General features: G+C 40.4%; 1 protein-coding gene across 3 annotated transcripts in view; it reads right to left on the minus strand.

Moving 5' to 3' along the window:
• Window positions 1–15,890: 15,890 nt before the first annotated feature.
• F8 (coagulation factor VIII) overlaps window positions 15,891–23,402 on the minus strand; it is a 162,631-nt gene continuing 155,119 nt past the window's right edge. For all 3 annotated transcript variants that reach the window (XM_004648247.2, XM_023708466.1, XM_023708467.1), the window contains 3 exons: window positions 22,211–22,387; window positions 16,861–17,064; window positions 15,891–16,650 (listed from right to left, as the gene is read on the minus strand). In XM_004648247.2, coding sequence (XP_004648304.1) covers window positions 16,909–17,064; window positions 22,211–22,387 — 333 coding nt within the window. In that variant the 3' untranslated portion in view covers window positions 15,891–16,650; window positions 16,861–16,908. The remainder of the gene's footprint in view (window positions 16,651–16,860; window positions 17,065–22,210; window positions 22,388–23,402) is intronic.

The raw sequence follows: 23,402 nt of genomic DNA on the forward strand, positions 1-23,402 counted from the left end.
CAGGCAGATGCAAGGATCAGGGATCAATCCCCAGGGTGCCCATGTGGTCCCCACCCCGGGGCTTGCTGAGAGGCTGATTGAAACTAGGCACGGTGGCATGTACCTGTGATTCCAGCACTTGGGAGGCTAAAAACAGGAAGATCACTACGAGTCTGATCTGGTTAGTGAGACCCTGTAGACCCTGTACTAACTAACTAAATAAATAACAAAAATTTAAAAGATTGATAAAAAGTAAAAGATTGATTGGGATCAATGAGTAAGATAGAGACAGCAAAAAGGCCATAAAAAAGAAAAACTCTTCACAGAAGTAGTGGCAGGAAGACCAGGGAGGTAGCTCAGCAGCATACACATCTGCCTAACAAACACAAGGTCCTGAGTTTGATCCCCGGTAAAAAGAAAAAAAAAAAGAATTAAAAAAAATGTCAGGAAACTTCCCAAACATGGGTAATGAATTTCACATATAAATAAATGAAGCATATAAAACACCAAACAATCATGACCAAAATAAAACTACACCAAGGTATATAAATAAAAAAGATCCCAGAAATTCAGCACAAGAACAGAATATTAAAATCTGTTAGAGAGCAGAAACAGATCACCTATAAAGGAAAGCCCATCAGAATCATCCCAGACTCTTCCACACAAACTCTCAAGTCAAGAAGAGCTTGGAGTGAAGTATTTCAAGTCTTGAAAGAAAATAACTTCCAACTAAGATTGATATGCCCTGCAAAATTATCTTTCAAAATTAATATAAAAATAAAATACTTCCATAACAAAGAACAACTGAACAGATTTATGAACACAAAACCAACGCTACAAAGAGTACTGAAGGATATTCCAGAAATACAAATGACCACAATTCCAAAAAACCAGAAAGAAACCACCAGGCAGAACAAGCAATTAAACAGAGGGGCAAAGCAGGGACCCAACAGCAGAAAATACCATGAGCAAGATAAGCCAACACATATTAGTTATAGCCCTCGATGTAAGTGGCCTAATTGACCAATCAAAAGAAACAGACTGGCAAAGTGGATCAAGAAACAAGATGCAACAATATGTTGTATACCAGAAACACATTCAACACAAAAAATACATAGACTAAAAATCAAAGGATGGAGAACAATCTTCCATGAGACAGGAACTCAGAAAAAAGCAGGGGTAGCTATTCTGTTTACAATGTCGACTTCAAACCAAGAATGATCAGAAGAGATGAAAGTCACTACATACTTATTAGTGGAAAACTTGAAGATAAAGAAATACAAAACCTAAATATATATGCACCAAATACAGGAGCACCCAGCTTTCTAAGACAATGGTTAATAGACATGAAAAAAATCAAATAAGCAACAACATAATTATAACAGAAGATCTCAATACCACACTGTAAACAGAACTGAAACAAATCTGCGAGCAAACAGACTTAGTAGATGTTTACAGTTCCACACATCATCAGAATGCACATTCTTCTCAGCTGCACATGGAACATTCTCTAAAATAGATGATACAATAGCCCTCAGAACATGCTGAAGAAATTAAAATTATACCATGCATATTCTCTGGCCATAGTGTAATGAAATTAGAAATTAATGGCAAAAGAAACCACAAGAACTCCATAAATACATGGAAGTTAAATAATACTCTCCTAAAGAACCAATGGGTCTTCAAACCAAGGATGATCAAAAGGGATAAAGAAGGTTACTACATGCTTAAGGGAAAACTTCAAGAGGAAGAGATAGCAATCATAAATATATATGCACTGCATATAGGATCATACAACTATATAAGACAATTATTAATGGATGTGAAAAATCAAATAAGCAGCCACACAATTGCAGTGGGAGCTCAGTACCCCATTGTTTCAAAGAGATAGCTCAACTAGACAAAAAATCAGCAAAGAAATTACAGAACTGAACCAAACCTCTGAACAAATAGACTTAGTAGATGTTTTCAGAATGTCCAAACCCACATGATCAGAATACACATTCTTCTCAACTGCACACAGAATGTTCTCTAAAATAGACCGTATATGAGCCCAAAGAACATGCTTAACTAATGCAAAGGAATTGAAATTATCCCATGCATATTATCTGACCATAGTACAATGAAATTAGAAATTGTTCACAAGAGAAACCACAAAACTCCATAAACACATGGAAATGAAATAATACCCTCTTAAATAACCAATGGGTTACAGATGAAACAAAGGAAGGAATTAAACAATATCAACAAATAAAAGGGCTGGCCAAATAGCTCAGTGGATTAAAGCACCTGCAAGCAGGTGCAGGGGCTGGGGGTTCGATTCCCAGGCCTGCCATGCCTGCCCCACCCCTGGGGTGTGCTGAGATGGCAACTGAAACTGGGCATGGTGGCACACACCTGTAATCCCAGCTCTTGGGATGCTGTAAACAGGTGGATCACTATGAGTCCGATCTAGTAGTGAGACCCTGAACACCCTGTAGACTTTTCTCTAAAATACAATAAATAAATAAGAATACAGATACAACATACCAAAACTTATGGGAGATAATGAAAGCAGTCCTAAGAGGAAAATTTATAGCAATGAATTTTCACATCAGGAAAACAGAACAAGCACAACTAAATAATCTAATGTTACACCTCATACTGCTAGGAAAAGAAGAGAAAGACAAATCTAAAGCTCATACAAGGAGCAAATTATAAAGAGAGAGCAGAAATTGACAGAGTGGAGACCAAGAAAAAATACAAAGAAATAATGAATTGAGGAATTGATTCTTTGAAAGAATAAATTAAATTGATAAATCTTTAGCTGATTTCATCAAAGAAAAGGGAAAGACTCAAATTCATGCCTTAAAGAATGATAATGGTGAAAATTCAGAAGACCATAAATACCTACTTCAAAAATCTTTACTCTCACATGATGGAAAATGCAGGAGAAATGGACAGATGTCTAGATACATATGAATTACCAAAGCTGAATCAAAAAGATATAAAAATTCTTAATACAATATTAATTAGTGAGATTGTGAATGTAATTTAAAAATTACCAACTAAGAAAAGCCCAGTTCCTGATGGATTTACTGCTGAATTTTATAAGAAATTGAGAGAAGATTTAGTACCAGTATTCTTCAAACTCTTTAATGAAATTGGAAGGGAAGCAATACTCCCGAATTTATTCTGAGAAACAACCATTACCCTGATACAAAACCCAGAGAAAGACCCAACCAAAAAAGTGAACTACAGGCCAATCTCCCTAACGAACACAGATGCAAAAATCCTCAATGAGATACTGCCAAACAGAATGCAGCAAATCGTCAAGAAGATTATACACCATGACCAAGTCAGAGTCACTTCAGGGATGCGGGGATAATTCAAGGTACACAAATCAACAAATGTAATACACCACATCGACAGTGCCAAAAAACATATCATCTCAATAGGTACAGAAAAGCTTTTGACAAAGTCCAACACTCATTTATGATAAAAACGCCACATTAAATTGGAATAGATGGACTATATCGCAACCTGATAAAAGTCATCTATGACAAACCAACAGCCAATGTCATACTACATGGAGCATAATGGAGAGCTTTTACTCTAAAATCAGAACAAGGATGTTCACTATCACTAGTACTTTTCAACATAGTTCTGGAAACATTAGCCAGAGCAGTTGGACAAGGGAAAGAAATAGAAGGAATAACTATAGGAAAGGAAGAAGTTTAATGATCATTATTCACATATGACATGATATTCTACATAGAAGACCCCAAAACCCCACCAAAAGACTCCTAGAGTTAATAATGAAATTCAGTTGCATGGACAGAGACAAAGTTGATACTCCAAAATCAATGGTGTTCCTGTACAAAAACAGCAAACTCAATGAGAGGAATGAGGGAAACCACATCCTGCACAATAACACCTCAAAAGACAAAATACTTAGATATCAATCTGACAAAGTAAGTAAAAGATCTATATATTGAAAATTACAGTGCTCTGAATATGGAGATCAAAGAGGATATCAGAAAATGGAAAAATACCCCTTGCTCATGCTTAGGGAGAACCAAAATAGTGAAAATGACCATACTCCCAAAACTGTTACACAGATTTAATGCAATCCCAGTCAAAGTATCATTAACATACCTCACAGAACTAGAGAAAACATTCCTAAAATTCATTTGGAACTAGAAGGCAACTAGTGTGGGAGGCACAATAACTCCAGGCCTCCAATACTATTGCAAGTGAGTCTTTTCCTAAATCCTGTGAATCTGCCACATCATGACTCTGTGCCACGTATCCCTTAATGGTCACTTGAGTGCCTCTGACCTATAAAATTCTCTTGGTGCATCGGCGTCATTAGTGACGCTAACTTCCTCTTCCCCTACCTCTGCTGAGCTAAGCTCCTAATTCTTCTTACCCCGCCTATTTCCCATAAGTCTCCTGCTATGCCCCGGAGGTGGGACTTCCTGTCATAGCCTGGTTGCCTAGTTACTCATGCCTACGTCACTTCCCTATGCCTCCACTATATATACCCAGCACCTCCCCTGAATAAACGAGACTTGATCAGAATCCTGTCTTGTCTCCATTCTTTGTGTCTCCTGTCCCTTCTTATCCCCACTCCCCCTCTAGGGTCCTCGTTGACTAACCCGCGGGTCGGGACAAACTAGAATAGCAAAGGCAATGCTGGGCAACAAATGAAAGGCAGACTGCATGGGCAGTACTTCAAGAATCAAAACTGGGACTTCATCCCATTAAAAAGCTTTTGTACATCAAAAGAAATCACCAATAGAGTGAATAGACAACTCACAGAGTGGGGAAAAATTGTAACTAACTGTCCCTCAGACAAAGAATTACTATGGAGAACATATAAAAAGTTAAAAAAAATCAGATTCCCCTCAAATTCAAAGACCCGATATAAAAACGGGCATCCAGGGCCGGCAAGATAGCTCAATGGACTAAGCACCTGCTCAGGCAAGTGCAGGGACTGGGGCTCAATCCCTGGCACCACATGCTGTGTCAGCCTTGGCCTCCCTGGGCACGCTGAGCTGACCACCGAGTCTGGGCATGGTGGCACATGCCTTTATCCCAGCGCTGGGGAGGCTGAAAGCAGGAGGATCACTATGAGTCTGAGCTGTGTAGTGAGATCCTGTACCAAATACATAAATTAAAAAAATAAAGAGCATCTGACATGAATGCACGCTTCTCAGATGAAGAAATGCAAATGGAAAATAAATACTTGAAAAGATATTCAACATCATTGGTCATTTGAGAGATGCAAATTAAAACAACACTGAGTTTCCATCTCACCCAGTAAGAATGACTATCATCAAAAAAATGAATCAACAACAAATGCTAGAGAAGCTGTGGGAAAAAGGAACCTTCTCCACTGTTGGTGGGAGTGTAGACTCATGGAAATCCATCTGAAGGTTTCTCAAGAAACTAGGATTATAGTTCTCATTTAACCCAGCTGTTCCCCTTTTGCATATTTTTTTCCAGAAGAATTTATAAACATCATACCACAACGATATACATTCATCCATGTTTATAGCAGCACGATTTGTCATAGCAAGATCTTGGAAACAACCCAAATGCTCATCAACTGAGGAATGGATTAAAAAGATGTGGTATTTTTATACAATAGAGTACTACCCAGCTATAAGGAAGAATAAACTCAAGAAATTTAGAGCCAGATGGATACAAGTTGAGACTACACTCATAAGTGAAATAAATCAGTCTCACTTGTATAAACATAATATTGTCTCCATAGTACAAGAAACTGAAAGAGTAAATAAGACCCAAAATATATAATAGATATTGTAAAATGGGAAGAAAATGGTAAAAAAGAAAGAGAAATTGGAATGGGGGAAGGGAGAAAAGAAAAAAGGGGAAAGGAAAAATAGGTAAATGAATATATACATACACACACATAAGATAGTTAAGGTAGTTATACTAAATTGTTATTAGCTCATTGAAAGAAAAGGTTTATACCTATATTGTTTGAGCAATTTTTCATGCCTAAATCTTGTAATATGAGCAACTACTTTGAAGATAATGATACCCAATGTACTAACCATCATTATTCTCCTACAATCTTGTTTTGATATTTTATACTATTTTTTTCTTTTCATTAAAAATGTGAAGTCAAATTTCTCACGCACACAAAAATCTACAGATAAATTATTAAAATTAGTAAACATTATTATCAAGGCTGATTGCTAAAATCAATTGCATATACTTCCACAATAGAAAAAAATGTTAAAGATTTCATTTCTTTATGACATCCAAAACTAGAAAATATCCACGAATGATGAGCTGTACACGTGTACTATAAAGAGAGAATTATGAAACTATTGGTATCTACTAAAGAAGAACTAAAAATACAGAGCTTAATCATGTTTGTAATTTTTAAGACTGTTTCTTCAAGGTGCCAGCTCTTCCACAGCCCATTGGCCATTCAGTAATGTGTAGTCCTAGAGATTTACTGCAATTTTGACCAAAACCCAAGCAGGTATCTTTGATTTGTGAAACTTACCCATTTAATTTTAAAATATGTGTGGACTTATAACAAGCAAAACAAAGCCAAAGTGTTCTAGAAGGACAAAATGGAGTTATCTGCTCTTCAGATCACAAGACCTGTAACAGCTGTGGTGATTGAGGGGGATAGAAAATGGGTGGGCAGAGGAGGTGAGGGGGAGACTTACGTACACGTAGGTACTGGATGAGGTGACTGAGGTGGCATTGCAAAGCAGCAGGGAAAGGACAGACTGTCACTAAGCTGTGGTATTTGTAACAGAGATAGGCTAGTGAGAGGTGAAGGGAGGCCTTCTTGAAGCTCCTACAGTCAGAAGTGTAGAGAGAGGCTCCTGAGTGAGACTTAGTGTTTATCGAGGCTGAAGTCAGAGTGGAAAGAACCCGAGGGCAAGGCAGCTGACTCAGATGGAGCGCTCTTCTGCACAGCCCATGTCTTCTTTTCCCTTTTATCACTGGCTATCTCACGTGGTCATTGTCTAGAAGCTTGTCTTGCTCCTTGGATTTATTGCTTCTTGGAATTTATGGCTACCACGCACTCACTTCAATTCCTAGAACTGCCTTTAGGTACAGAAGTTCAGTTCAAAGTTCATGAGTGGAAAATTGTAGCTCTTCACAATGTGAAAACATCAAATGGACTTTCCTTTACAGCACACAAGAATCAACCCCAAGGATTTAAATGTGAAAGGTAAGAAACTATGAATCTTTTGGGAGACGGTATAGTTGAATTCTTTTATGGCTTTGGGGTAGTAAAGGAGTTCTTAGATAACAAAACACTAACATGGAGAAAGATAATTGTCAAATTTCACTGCATTAAAATAAGTTCTTCCACTCGTCAAAATAAATCACATCAAGAGTGAAAATACAATCCTCAAATTGAAAGCATTTTCACATTTATAGCTCATAAAAAATAGTGTACAGAAAATATAAAGAATTCCTACTGATCAATAAGGAATAAACAAAACTGCTAATTCGAAAAATAGGCAAAATTCACTAATAGGAATTCCATCAGAGAAAAGGAAAAATGACGTATAAACGTAGAAAAAGATCTTTACTCTTATTTATTATTAGAGAAATACAGTTGAAGAAAACAATAGCATGTAATTTGGTTCGGCCAAATATTAAAAAGGCTGATGTAGTGCACGTGCTGAAGCACGTAGGAGAGTGGGAATAGTAGTACACTGCTGGGAGGAGCATACATCAGCGCAATGCCTTGGGGATGCTGGTGCTGTATCGTAAAGTGGAATGCTCACTTACTCTTTGACCAGCCCTGTAATAAGATATGTTCCTTAGATAAATTTGTATACGTGCACTATGAGTTATGTGCAGTGATATCCACAGATGCTTTATTTAGAGAAGATAAAGCACCAGAAGCAATAGAAGTGTCCTTCTGCAGTTGATAGGCAAAAGAGTAGTTTCTTTCTTATGATAGACATTGTATAGAACGAGTGGGACATGGGCTAACTATAACCCCAGGCATTAATATAAGCAAATCTTAAAACATAATGCAAGTAAACAAAGAAGAATGCATAGGTATGGCTTAGTTTTGTTAGGTTGTTTTTGTTTTGTTGTTTTTTGGGAGCCCCTTGCTATGTGGTCCAGGCTAGCCTTGAACTTCCTGTGTAGCTCATTCTGGCCTCAACCTCACAATCCTTCCCCATCAGCCTCCCAAGTACTGGCCTTGAACTAAGTTTGTAGCCCAGGCTGGCCTCAAACTCACAGGGATCCTCCTTCCTCAGCCTCCCGAGAGTTGGGATCACAGGCGTGGGCTACCACACCCAGAAGTCCATCTTCAGGAGTCGTCAAAGTCTCAAATTTCCAGCACTGTCCAAACATCCAAGTTCTGTCTCCTTTGAGACTCAGAGCAACTTTTAACTATGAGCCCCTGTACAAATCAAAAAGAAAGCTGCATACTTCCAAGACATATGACACGGAGAGCATTCCTATTTCAAAAGGAAGAGTAGAAAGAGACGGATCAAAACAAGACTGAAACCCAGCAGAGCAGACATTAAATCTGGTAGCTCCATATCTCACATCCAGAGTACATGGTGGTGCAATGCGAGTTCCAGAGGGCTTGGGCCCCATGACTTTTTGGATGGAGCACAGAGGGCCTCCATCTTGAGCTCGCTTCACTCACAGCCAGTACTTTTCCTCAGCAGATGTTGCATATTCCTGGTATCTCTAACTTCCTGGGATCTCCACTGCGCATTTCCACAGCTGCGTGCACTGCTCTCTTGGTGGCTCCGGGGAGGAGCTTCGGCCTCGACAGACAGTTTTGCCTGGCCTCTCAGGCCTTCCTTTGAGATACAGGTGGAAGACACCTTAGTTCTTGCATTTGCCTGCCTGGAAAACCAGCACCATGTGGATGCTGCCTAGACCTGCCCATGGCTAGTGCGGTAGTCTAACCGGCTTGGATCACGGCTGTAGCAGCCTCTGATTGCCTAGATGATCGAGCGTTGTGAAATGAATCCTGGGGAAATGTTTCCTAGGTAGTGTTGTGTGAGCAGGTGGTCGCAGCACTTGCTTCTCAAAGCAAAGTGAAATCTTTCAAATGAATTTATAGCTTACACTCTTGAGCCACAAAGGGGTTCTGGCCAAATCCTGAGACACCCTAAATCCATCTTTCCTAGGCTCTCCTACAAAGTACTTGGCTTCTTTTTCATCATGCTAATCTGTTGAGCAACTCTATCTTCCTTGTGTGTTTGTGTCTGTTGTCTCTTTTGTTATCTGGGAGGCTGAGGCAGGTGGATTACAGATCTGAACCCAACCTGAACTACACAGCGATTTTGAGGCCAGCCTACAAAATCTAGAGTGAGGCCTTTCCTCAAAAAACAAAACAAAACAAAAATCATTATTTTCATTACATTTGCAATAATGAATACATAGAAGCCCCTTTACTTTTTATATGGGAAGTAATTAAATGACATGTGTGCTACATTTAAAAAAAATCTTATCTTAACATTAGTTTGCTAAATGCTGCCCATTTTATCCTCTCCTGAAGATTCATATTAGAATCCTGGAGCACAGCCCTATTGTTTCCTAACATTTATTAAAGCAGAAACGTTGTTTAAGAGAATAATCTTCTGGATAGATAAAAAGTTTGAAAGGAAATACAACAAGATAATAACAGCATTTGTTTCTGGGTGTGAAGATTTTTCTTTCTTTAGTATTTTCTGAAAAGAATTTGCAGTAAGTATTGATTCTATAATAAAATCAGTAATAAGGCTATTTACATTTTGAAATTGCATTTTTGAAGGAACAAATGAAGACAAAGATAATTTAAGGTAGAAGACAAGTTAATTTTAATCTTGCTTTAAGTAACAGCATATTCTTTTCCTCTGTCTTGAAATCCAATAACCCAGATACTACACTTGTCCTACTACATCTTCAGTGGACCAGTTCACCCATGGAATTCTGGGAAAGGAAGACAGAAAAATTGCAAATCTGAACTGCTACATTTCTATAGTCTCCCTGCAGGAAGCTACTGAAGTCCAGGGCACACTGGCTCTTTAGAGTTTCTTCTCTTGATATGAATTAAAATATTCCATATTGAAAAAATGCTTGATGACTTGGGAATACAGGAAGGGCATTTTCTAGTACACTTGGGATTGGAAGTAGTGGTAGAGCTGTGCTCAGGTCATTTTTCTTCATTCATTTTCAAAGGATCTATTTACAGTGCGCTAACCAAACAGTACAGTTTGGTGAAAAAAATATTGGGAAGTGCAGACAGAGCAATAACAGTAATAAAACAACCTATTCGCTATTACAAGGAGATAGTCAATGTGTAATACTTGGTTTAAAACCTGATATGCTTTGCTTCTGTTTTAAGTAACCAGTTTATGAAGCTGCATATCTTCTATTTTAATCTGTTTTTTCCATACAACAAGATTTCATAAATATCTCCACAGGCTAATGCTAGTACATGAACATTTTGTGACACTGTAATACTCATAGGATGAAGGCATAGTGCTGCAGCCTGTGTCAACTGATGTGCATTTAAGTTGGCTCTAGTTTTTCAATATTATAAACTGTACTAAAAATCCCTTGTACAGTGGTATAGACCTGTAATTCCAGCTACTCTAAAGGCTGTGGCAGGACTGCAAGTTGGAGACTTGTTTGCACAATTTAGCAAGAACCTCTCTCAAAAAAAGAAAACAGAAAAGACTTGGAGTGTGGCTCAGTGGTTGCTATCCCTGGGTTTAATCTTCACTACTGCAAAAAATTAAAAAAAATAATAAAAGCAAGGGCTGGCCTGATAGCTCAGCAGACTAAAACGCCTACTTAGGCAAGTGAAGGGACCAGGGTTCGATCTCCAGTGTGCTGTGCCGGCCCTGCCCATGCGGAGTGCTGAGAGGGCAATTGAGACTGGGTGTGGTGACGCGCGCCTGTAATCGCAGCGCCCGGGAGGCTGAAAACAGGAGGATCACTACAAGTCTGATCTACATAGTGAGACCTTGAACACCCTGTAGACCTTTCTCTAAAATACAGAAAAAAAAATAAATAAAAGCAAAAAACTCCTTGTACTTGCATCTCTTAGATTCGTCAGCACCAGTAAAGCCTGATGCTCACCTCCTTCCAAGTGTAGGGACATTGCCTCAGGTAGGGAGCTGCTGGCTGTGAAGCACAGCTGAGTGTGCGGGAGGGAGGAACAGGTGCAGAAGTGGTTTGCGACCCTTGCTGCAAAATGCATGAACTACAAATCCAAGATTGAGGGTCTACTATGTGCCCTGTGTCAAATGCCTTTTATGACTATAGACCTAAGTGCTCCTTTCTTGCTGTAACATTCAAAACTTTTAATTTTAGGTGTGATTTTCTATGTGATCATTTTGGATCTCTTCATCAAAGAAAGCAATTGTGTGTGTTCTGCATCTATCATTTTTTTCTCTGATACTACTTTCTTTTTTTTCTTCAGAACCGGGGATTGAACTCAGGTCCTTGGGCTTGCCAGGCAAGCACTTGTTCTACTGAGCCATGTCCCTGGCCCCTCTGATACTACTTTCACTGAAGTCTATCTCTGTTTAATACTGTGTGCATTTTATATACTGTTTTTCATCTCTTCTTTACATTTTAATTAATGTCTCTCCTCTTCTGTGGCTCTTCATTTCTGTGATGGCTTTTTTGTTGTTTCCACTTTTCTTGTGATGAAGGAATAGGACCAGGAATCGTACAACCAGCCTCTGTCACAGACTTATCTTTCTGAGCACCAGCATCCCCTGGACCTGTCTCTCTGGCCAGTTGGCAGAGCCTTCAGTGGTACTTGCTGAAGAGAGCTGCTTAATCCCATAGCTGACCAAAGTAGGTTTATGGGGTGGAAATCACTTCAGGCAAACGTGGGACAGCTCTGATGGGTCCGCTGAGGCCTTGTGGCACTTGCCAGGCAGTCCAACCTTCCCCTTTTTTCCCCTACCATTGAACCTGAATGAGACCCTGGCATCAAAGTCCCATTGCTGACCCGCGACACACCCTTTCCTTCAGTCATCACCATCTCCACTTCAAAGTCCAGAGTATCTGGGTGACACTCAGTTCCCTCAAGTCTGGGTATGGCTCCACCTAAGTGACTCATGAACTGCAAGTTGTCTGCTCCTGATCACTGCTGATGGCACAGGAAGAGGAGAACCACTGCAGACATTCCCATGTGCAGAGGTGGAATGGGAAGCCTTCAGAAGTCACTGCTCTGCAGTGACCCCAGAGTCCCCTAGAAGCTTGCCATGCACACCTGGCTGAAGCCCTGATCCTGCTACCAGGAGGAGTTTCCAACCACTGGCAGCGGCCCACAAGGCTGTCCCAGCCCACTGTTCTCTACTTGCTCCTGCAGTGAGCACTGGCCAGAGTGCCCTTCTACTGAGCTGTCTCTCTGGCCTTTGATACTGGTATCCTCACAGAAGGGGCAAGATCTGAGTACTGCTTACAGCCAATAGGTCTCTATGTCAGTAAACTTACCTAAAAATATTGATTGACTTACAATCAGAGAATCTGAAAAACCCCACACTTCTACACTCTATTTCCTTCCATTTCTTCTTGCAAACTGGCCAATTATTTTTTGACCTTATCTCTTCTTTTTTCTTTTTATAATTTGACCTTATCTCTTCTAATACCTTTCTTTATTGATCACTTTCATAGTTTCCCCCACAGGAACACTGTCTCCTACCACAGCCTTGGTCTACTAATTTGTGATTATTTGCCCTCTTTTTCTGTCTTCCTAGCAGTGAGGCCAGAGCGAGCCCAGTGTGCTGGTGCACACCTGTGATCTGGTCACTCGGGAGGCCAAGGCAGGAGGTGACACTGTCAAGTGCACTTGGTCCTCCCCCAGCCTCCCTCTCCCTGACAGCTGACACAGACATCCACATCGGTGTTGATACCGACACTTATTCTCTCATTAGTTGTAACCTCTTAGGCTTGAAGAATTCCATGGGATTTTATTTGCTAATCTTTGCAATAGTGTATACATGGAATTTAACAGACGATAAAGATAACATTTCAAATTGGTGGAGGAAAATTATTTAATATGATCATGGGATGACTGACTACCCATTTGACTTCTTTTACGTGATCATGTAGCAGAAAGTGCACCCAGAAGCTTTTTAGTTGCCCAGTTAGTTCCTGTTCCAGTTCCAGCTGCTCCTGTCTCCTAGCAACAGTTGGTCATTGTGATGCATATTGTACGAACCAATCAAAGACAGCCAAGTACTCTGCGCCTGTATTTCCTGCTTAGATCCCAAGCAAGCCTGAGACCACCCGAGGTTAGGGCCTGATGTGTTCAGGAACAACTGAATCCTACTCAGTTGACCTCAAACATAAAATAAATCTGTCACCAAATCCTGAGTGTTGCTCTTCAGGATTTCTGCTTGCTGTTGCAGTCACGCACAATCACAGCAAGAACACCACCTTTCTGGAACAATTTTCTGTATTACTCAACTTTCTTATTGCTAGACACAATACCTGACACCCACAACCTAAAGGAGGGTAGGTTTAACTTGACTCATGCTTTTTTTTCCATTAATTTTATTAAAAATCCCCAGTACTAGGATTATGGCGTGTGCCACCATGCCTGGTTAATCATTTTATCTTTGATGTTGTTTCTCAGTGGTTCAATGGGACAATGTTGCATGCACATGAGCACAGTAAATAAATGCTGTGTTCAGGTTCCTTTCCATTTTTTGACACTTTATTTTGCATAGCGTTTACAATGCCAGTGAACATAGGAGTTTTGTGAAGTTCAAAGGGGTGTAAAATATGATATTAGCATCTGTGATCCTAAGTTACTTTCTATGTGAACTGAGAACTTACCCTCAAATTGGTGACATTGAAGAAAAGAAAAAGGTTACCACTTATTCTTTGTAGTTCTCCCTTATTCATCACTAAGCCAAAGGTACTAGGAATTTTTTTTTTTTTTTGCTCAATTGGTTATTCTTTTTTTTTAGGAAAAAATTAATAATTTGAATTAACCAGCACAAATTTTACTGCTCATTTTTATATTGTGCAATACTAGTTTTAAATGCAAATGTAAGAGCAGCTAACTCATATGCAGAACCATGGAAACTATACAATTTATGCTGACGGCTGTTCACATGACCGCTACTGTGGAGGACATCTTTCCAAGCAGGCCCAAGAGGCTACAGTCATGTTCTAAGCAGCTGTTGGCTGGAAATAACTCCTCAGGCTAGGTCAGAACATAACACTGGCTTGTTCAAGAGCTGAAGCTGCATGAGAAAGAGCAAAGAGGCTCTTATGTTACTTTAGCTCAGGAAGAAGGTTCCACCAGTTTTGCCACATTCTATTGGTTAGAGGTCCAGTTGCCCTGGAGGCAATGGCAGAACATAAACTCCAGAAGTCACTGGATAGTTGAGACTACCTTGGAAGCTGTCTGTCTTTAATAGAACGACTCCATATCATTGACATTTCAACACTCCATTTAATAATTAGTTAATTTAATAACATTCCAACATAGATACCAACATGGGTGTTGGGTCACTTAGAAGCTGATTCTGAGATGGGAATTCAAGTACATGTAATTTATTTAAGGAATGCACTCAGAAAAAAATAGCAAGGGAGGGAAGGGGAAGGGAAGGGACTGCACAAAATTGCAGTTTCTATAAATGCTGCTTTAGCTTGATCTTATAGGGTGCGGAAAATGTGTATCTCAGGGCCTGACTTTCCTTGAGACAAAGGATTTAGGATTTCTACTCTTGCCCACTAGGGATTGGTGGGGATGGGCAGGCCCAGGTAACCCTCAGAGATGCCTGAGTCGTGCCTGGTGTTTCCCAGGTCACAAGTCCCTCATCCGCCCCACTCAGGAAAATCAAGCCCTATGTTCTGGCAGAGCTGATAGGTCTGTTAGATTAAGCCACATCTCAGACTGCCTAGTTAGATATTTTCTTAAATAGTTCTCCTTGGTTTACCTTTCACCTCAACTTCCACAATTATTCAAACTCACCAACTCCTGGTCTTTATTTTAGGGTGCTGTAGGAGAAGTGGAATTGCTTCTGGATTTTCTCAATTGATAGTTTCAGAAGAATGACAAGTTAATACTTTCACCCAATTGACCACATCACCTTAGCTCTCTTTCTCATATGTAATGTTTGCTTCTGATAAGATATTTGAAGATTTGTTCTTTACTTGGGGAAATAAAAATTCATAAGACTGAAAGTCTCATCTTGGTTAGCAATATGGATGAAATCATAAGCCCCAGTGCTGCATGTCAGACCTGTAGAGCTTTATATCTCTGTTAACCCTGAAATTTCACACCAGCCCCCAGGGTATGGCTTGTCTTGGTCTTGCTAAAATGCGGCATTATACTGAAACTTTATGTCCACTGCATAGCAACTGCCATTTCTCTTAGTCTTACTATGAGCTCTGCTCTCACATGGAAGCTCTATTTCTTATTTTATTTCACCACTCACAAATTATAGCACATTTTATGCTCAGTTCATTGCAATCATTAATTTGCTTTTCTAAAGTATCCATCTTGCTATATAGTGCCTCTATTTGTTTTAAAGTTATCATTGTACTCTAGACATGGTGGTGTACACCTATAATCCCAGCACTGGGGAGGCTGAGGCAGGAGGATTTCTGCAAGTCGGAGGCTATCCTGGGCTACAAAGTGGGTTCAAGTTCAGTCTGAACTGCACAGCAACATCCTGTCTCGAAAAAATTCATCATTCATATTTTTACTTCTCAAGTAAAAATACAATTCTCAAAAGCATTACATGTCAGTACATTACATGTACATGTCAGTGTTTTATTTAACTTGTTACTAAAGAAACTAGCAAGAAACAAAAAGAACTGATTTTGAGGGCATTTGCAAAATAGAGATGTATAGTCAATGGGAAAAATGTCAAAATGAGATCACGAAGTTCTATAGAAGAGTGGTTTAAATTTTAATTCTATAAGTAGTTTTCAGTCATGAAATAAAATTTTCTATTATACTGTTGTTCCATTATTTTAGCAACAATTTTCCATTTTGTTATTGTGTTATTTGAACAATGGTTTTCCCTCATTTTTTCCACAGAAATCTTAAAATATGTTTTTAGAACCCCATTATTTCCTTTAATTTTCTTGGTCATCACAAACTTAAAAGAGATATTCATTTACTCCAGGGTTCCCAATAGTTCTATATTCTTACCCTGTTTTTGTTGATTAGAATTCAGACAAGAACCCAAAGTGATATCGAACACAAATTGTTTTTAAAAATTAAAAGAAGAATTAAGACAGAATGGCTTTATTTATACATTGTTCTGATACTAAATTTAATCAAATAGACTTTAATGTAGTAACTCTTATCCCCATTTTGCAGACTGTGAAAATAACTTGTCTTTTGATTTTAAGGGTGTGTGGCTGGGATCACAAACCCGTTTGGTTCCGTGCTTGACCAGGAGAGCAACCAAGTCAGAATCTTACTTCAGGCATATGACGCTTAATCAGAAGTGCTTACATCATGAATATCTTCTGGCAGCTTTCGACAGACCATTTTTTCACAGTAGAGGAAGTGGTGGCTGTGTGAGTCCTAACTTTTCAGGAAATGCATGATTAATGATTTGCGAGGTTTCAAGGCAGTATACAGCTTAAATTCATAAAAAAGGACAGTGCTCTAGGTAGTGTGGGGCAGTATGCAACCCAGAGGCCTCAGAGGGAAGGCCTCAGAGGGAAGGCCTCAGAGGGATGGCCTCAGAGGGAAGGCCTCAGAGGGAAGGCCTCAGAGGGAAGGCCTCAGAGGGAAGGCCTCAGCGGGATGGCCTCAGAGGGAAGGCCTCAGAGGGATGGCCTCAGAGGGAAGGCCTCAGAGGGAAGGCCTCAGAGGGAAGGCCTCAGAGGGATGGCCTCGGAGGGAAGGCCTCAGAGGGAAGGCCTCGGAGGGAGGGCCTCAGGTCAAGGAACGTCCGAAGTTGAACAGGAAAGTGTGGCAGCCCCTCAGTAGAGCTGCTGGGCCTCACAGCCCAGAACTTCCAGCCTTAGGGCGATCTGGCGTGCCCAGCTCTGGGGGTGAATTCTAAGGTAGCGAGTCACTACTGGTGTGTCTAGAGAGTTCACCACAGGCGTGAAGGAGTCTTGATTTCCCTGAAAAACCTGAAACAGGAAAGACAGCATTTCTTAGTGTCTGACAGGAGCAAACTTAGTTTTATTTATTTATTTTTTTTGGTGGGAGGTGGAACCAGGGATTGAACTCAGGCCCTTGCACTTGCCAGGGAAGTGCTTACTCTACTGAGCCATCTCCCTGGCCCAAACTTAGTTTTTATACTGCCCCACCAGACTCAAGTTTGTCCTTCTACTCTGTCCGTCACTCACTTCTAGAAGCTCTCCCAACACAGTGCTTTCTCTCCTTGGCACTTGTCAGAGTACCCACCTCGAAGCACAGGCACCTCCATTACTTCTAGTTGCTTCCACTGAGCTGAGCCCAAGCACTGGCGGGTAGTTAGGTGGCCAGGGCACCTGGATGTGACATCTACCATGAGGAGCACAGCTGCTGTGGAGGCCTTTGCTCTAGCTAGGCCATATGTCTGAAATACTCTCACTTTCCAAGTCTCAGTGCAGTTGAACATTCTGGCCAGGGGCACACCTAGCACCTACGTTATGTCATTTGGAGGTGGAGGTACTCGGGCACCACCAGCTGATGCCCAGTGAATGGATTTGCCATTGCAGAAGAATACATAGTGAGGACTCTACCCATAGCCATTGGTGGTCGCGATGTGACGGAGCTGCTCTCCCAAACGTTGGTGGGAGGGCGGTAGGAGGGGAAGAAAGAGGCAATAGAGTTTGACATTTAAGGTACCTTGTCAGCTTCACACTGTGGAGGTAAGCGCAGTCTCAGAGAAAATCCTTCTGTGTTTCACCATAAAATAGAATTCATATTTCTATAAATTTGCTACTTGCTTTATCAGATTAAGTAATTTTTCTTCTAGCCTTAGTTTGATGGTTTGTAAATTTTTTACTTTTACTAGTGCATGTTTGTAGTACATAACAACTACAATCAAATTTGCTAATTTTTTTCATTAAGAACACATGTTGAATTTTTTTTAATAGGACAGGGTGTACAGGGTCTCACTGTGTACATTGGACTCCTAGTGATCCTCCTGTTTACAGCCTCCCAAGTGCTGGGATTACAGGCGCGCACCATCACGCCCAGTCTCTCATGTTGAGTTTTATGAAATGCTTTCTCAGCATTTATTTGCTATATAATCTTGTATTCTGTTAATGTGATGAGTTACATGAAATTTCCAATGTGTAAGCCAACCTTGAATTCCCAGGCTGGATCCAACTGAAGTCAGTATCGCTAATACTTCGTTTGGGACCTGTTTTCCTTAGTTTTCTGTTGCTGTAATAAATACCTGAGATCATCAAATTAACGAGAAAAGGTTTATTTTGGCGTTTTGCCAGTTTCTTTGGCTGGTTTTGGTCCAGGGTTAGTTGGTCTTGCTGCTTTTGGGCCTGTGGTGGAGGGAGGCTCTTCATTTCATGAGAACCAGGAGAGAAAGGAGAGGAAGGGGCAGGTCTCAGTCCTGCCTGCCAGGGCAACAGTTCTTCAATTTCTTAACATTTTCTACCACCTCCCAGCAGCACCTCCCAGGTCTTTAACACAGGGGCCTTGGGAGAATATTCCAAACCACACTAATACATTTTGCTCCTTTTCTCACAAGTTGATTCACTTGGGTATTTTGTTACAGTGATCATAAGCTAAGTAACACAATATTCATGAATCAAATAGGCCTGGGCCAGGGAGGTGGCTCAGTGCCGTGAGCTGCCTGCCTGGAAAGTCCAAGGTCCTGAGCTCGAACCCAGGTACCACCAAAGAGGAGTAAAATAGGCCCATTATTCCCCTTTCTAATTTGTCTTTATTGGGTTTTATTGTTGAGGTCACGCTATCATTTTGGGCATTTAATAATGTACAAATTTTTTCATACTGGGGAAGAATATTTGTGAGATTCATGTTCTCTATTGAAAATTTGGTAGAATATTTAGTGTAGCCATATGGTAAGCTTTTTGAATACCAACTGAAGTCCACAAATATGGTAAGTATTGTGGTTTTCAATCCTCTTCCTCCTTTTAAAGTTTTTGAGACAAGGTTTCACTATGCAGTTCAGGCGGGGTTTGAACTCACTATGTAGCCCAGGGTGGCCTCCAACACATGATAGTCCTCCTGCCTCAGCCTCCCAAGTGTTGGGATTACAGGCGTGTGTTACCACGTCTAACTTCTTGTTTTTTCATGAGTAAGTTGTATTTACCAGAAATTGAACTATATGACCCCAATTTTCCAAACTTACTACGTTTAATACATATATCGTCTTATTTTTGCAGGATATTATATTTATGTCCCCTTTTTCATTTTTATATTGCTTATCTGTATCTTTGTTTTTATATCTTGCTCAATCTTGCTAGAAGTTTGTAAATTTTCAAGGAACCAACCTCTGGTTTTGTTTATTCTCTTTATTATATGCTTATATATTTATGTCATTAAGTTTAGATCTCTGTTATTTCCTTGATCCTACTTTCTTTTGATATCATCTCAGATCCTGGAGGCCTTTCTTCTTTCTCAGTGTATGACCTTGTGGAGAAGTCTGCCATCAGGCAAACTGAGATGCCCCTGCGTATTACTTCTCTTCCCTTGTAGCTTCTAGAATCTATTTATCTCTTGCCCTTGAGAACCTGATTGTAACGGTTTTCGGGTAGCCTTGCATAAGTTGTGTCTCACTGGTGACCATTAACTTTCTGGGATACTTACATCCTGCTCTAGATCAGGGAAGTTTCCTGTAATTATTTCTTGGCATAAGCTTTGTACCCTGTTGGCATGCTCAAGTTCCTTGTGAACCTCAATGACCTGAACCAGAATTCCTGTGAGCTCTCTTCATTCTCCTTCTCAAATTGTGTATTTTTAAATAGCCTGTCTTCAAGCTCACAAATTTTCCCTTTTGTTTGGTTTATTTTGCTATTGACACCTTCTATTGTGTTTTTAATGTTGCCCAGTGTATTTTTCAGCAAAACGATTTCTCTTTTATTTTTAAAATTGTTTCTATGTGTTAGTCAAGTTTCTCTGATAGACTCCTGAAATTTTTGTGTTTCTTCAACGTCATTGAATTTCCTTAAAAGAGCTGCTTGAGGTTCTGAGAGTTCTCCCCAACCTATTCTTTCCTGATGGCTTGCTGCCATCATACTTTGAGTGCTAGGTGGAGCTCACGTTTCCTGAGCTCTCTTGATTTTTGCTGGCATGCAATTCATGTGGGAAGTGAGCGACTGGCTACACATTTCAGTTTTCCTAGTCTGATTCTTTTTTTAAAAATATGTATTTAGTACAGGGTCTACAGGGTCTCGCTACACAGATTGGAGTCATAGTGATTCTCCTGTTTTCAGCCTCCCAAACTCTGGATTACAGGCGCGCACCACCACACCCAGTCTCAATCGCAGTCTCCGCGAGCCCCAGGGGCAGGGCCGGCACAGCAGGTCTGGTGGATCGAACCCTGGCCCCTGCGTCTGCCTAAGCAGGCACTTAAATCTGCTGAGCTATCTGGATAGCGCTTTGTAGTCTGATTCTGCCTGTACCCGTCTGCAGATTTTCTAAACAGGCAGCTTGTTTTCTCTGATTCTACCATCACTTTCACCATTTCAGCACCATATGACAGGCTCAGCCTGTTTGTCAGGAGACAGTGAGTGTGTTATCACTATTCAGCACTAGAGGGCGATCGAAGCCCGGTTTTGTCCCAAATACCGTACCCAGGGGGTGTATTGTTCGCTAGGTACCAAGGAGCATACATAGTCTCTTCCGCCATCGATAGAAGTACAACACAAATCTTTTGGATATTTGCATCATTTCTTTTTTAAATTTTTTGATCTGACACTTTTCTGTATCTAGTGTTTAAATATGTCTCTTGTAAAGGGCAGAGATTTTGGTTTTACTTTTTTTGAGTAATGTTTTGTCTTGTAACTGAAATCTTTTTTTTCATTTGCAGTACAGATAATCACGTTATATTTTAACTTTGCCATCTTGCTATTTTGCATGCCTGTTTCTTTTTCTGCTTGCTTTCATTTAGACTTACTGAGTATATTTCACCTTTTTATATATTTTCTTCTATCATTTTGGGGTCCTACATCCTATTTGATAGTCTATTACTTTTTACTGGTTATTCTAGAAATTGTAAGATGCATCAAATGATCAAGGTTTAATGTTACACAACACTTTTCCATCCTAGAGAAGGATTTGGGAGCCCTTATTCTATTTACCATCATCCCAGCTTGTATGCTATTGCTGTCATATATTCTAAAGAACTCTTTCATCGTCATAAGTTTATTATATCCCACATCTGGTTACAGTAAAGGAATCGGGATAACCTCACCACAGTTAATGCTTGCTGGAGAAGAAGATTAGCGATATGACAGATATGAGCTCTTTTTCCCATTATCCGCGGATGCCCTCGACTTCATGTCATGCTTATAATGACTACCATTTGAATTATCTAGCAAACCTAGTGAAGACTTTTTATGTAACCAAAATTGAAGTTCAAGAAGGCTTGAGAAACTAGACTGCTACAAGAGGACAGCACAAGGATCGCCAATCATGAGACAACTCATTGTTCATCTGTCTCATCCTTGCTGTCAACCTGCATGACAGCAAGATCAATGGGGAGAATCAACTCCTGGCTCTTCTCTATCATTGTCTTAGTTACTTTCTCATCCCGTGACACAATTCTTGACACTCAGAACATAAAGGAGTGGAGGTTTATTGTGGTGTAGTTTGTAGAGGTTTCGGTCTATGGATGTCCAGCTGCAAGGCAGGGTGACATGGGAGAGGGGCACCACCTCACGGCATGGTGGCAAGAAGCAGGGAGAGATCAGGGAGAGCAGGGGTGGGATGGACCCTACAGCCATGGCCCAGTGACCCTCTCCAACCAGGCTCCACCTCCCTATACCACACTTAGCTACGAACACATCTGAATGAACCCACGGATGAGCACAACGCCACCATGATCTAGCCGCCACCCAGAGCTCAGCTTGGGGTTCTACATGGTTTGGGAGACATTTGGATAGAAACTGTAACGTCATTTTCTTGGCATTTTATATCCTTGATTAGGGTCACTGCATTTCCTTAGGATACCGTTCACAGGGCCCTGGTACCATAGATAACTCAGTACATTTTACCTTGAAAGTTGCATCATGCATCAATCTGCTTTATCTCTAAAAATGAAGCTCTAGGAGATGCTTTGTGTCTTTCTTATGTAACCCATACCTTTATCTTGCCATTTTGTAAAAAGAAAGTCCAGTGATGGCCATCTTGGCTGCTGGAGATGAGGAAGTCCTTCACAAACATGCTGGTCAGGAGAGACTTCACTCCCTGGGTAATTACTCCGGTGACTTTTGTTGTCTTCCGGAAGTCCACTTGCAGCCACTCTTGAGGATTATTCTCCTGAGGAAGATAGTGCTGGACTAGTAGTCTGTCAGTCACCACCTGGCCCTAGAACTCTCCAGTTCCATCTTAGCCATACCATAGCACGTGCTGCTCGGAACCTTTGTCTCTGAGTAATGGGGATTGAATCTGCAGCCTTCACAATGAACTACACCCACATCACATTTTAATTTTGAAACAAGATCTCACTAAAGAGCTAAGTTGTCTAGTCAGGACTTGAACTCTCCAAGTGCTGGGATGACAGGCATGCAGAACCTTGCCTAGATCAGGCTTCATTTTAACAGTTGTTCAGTCTTATTTGACTAAGTAAATTTATGACCCAAAATTTTCAAAACTGATTCCTGTATCCTCAGAGTGAACCACTTAATATGTGTCCAATAAATCCATAGTGAATATAAGAGACATATATAGACTGACAAATATATACATTTGTTAGCAATGCACATAAAAACCATTTCATTTAAAAATAATTCCCTAGGGCCGGGGAGATGGCTCAGTGAATAAACGCTTCCCTGACAAGCACAAAGGCCTGAGTTCAATCCCTGGTTCTGCAAACAAAATTAAAATTAAATAAATAAATAAATATAAAAATAATTCCCTGGAAGGGCACACAAGATAGCTCAGCAGACTAAGCACTTGCTTAGGCAAGCATAGGGACCGGGTTCAATCCCTAGCAACACATGCCATGCTGACCCTGTCCCTGGGTGCACAGAGCCGGCCACCAAGACCAGGCGTGGTGGCACATGCCTGTAATCCCAGCACTGAGGAGGCTGAAAACAGGAGGATCATTATGAGTCCGAGCTGTGTAGTAAGACCCTGTACAAAATACATAAAAAAAACCCCTTGGCAGAGCAAAGAGAATTCTATTAGCTCCCTTAAAGAACTATTTAGGAATGGAAATAAGCTTGATGATGCTGAACAATATCTTTGTCCAGTGAAGTCTCTTTAACATTAACCTTTTTATTGAAGTTCAGAGAAATCTGGAAGAAAGTTAATTATTAATAATCTCATCTGT

Source organism: Octodon degus, unplaced genomic scaffold (genome assembly GCF_000260255.1).
Source record: "Octodon degus isolate 3935 unplaced genomic scaffold, OctDeg1.0 scaffold00373, whole genome shotgun sequence".
Classification (NCBI taxonomy): Eukaryota; Metazoa; Chordata; class Mammalia; order Rodentia; family Octodontidae; genus Octodon; species Octodon degus.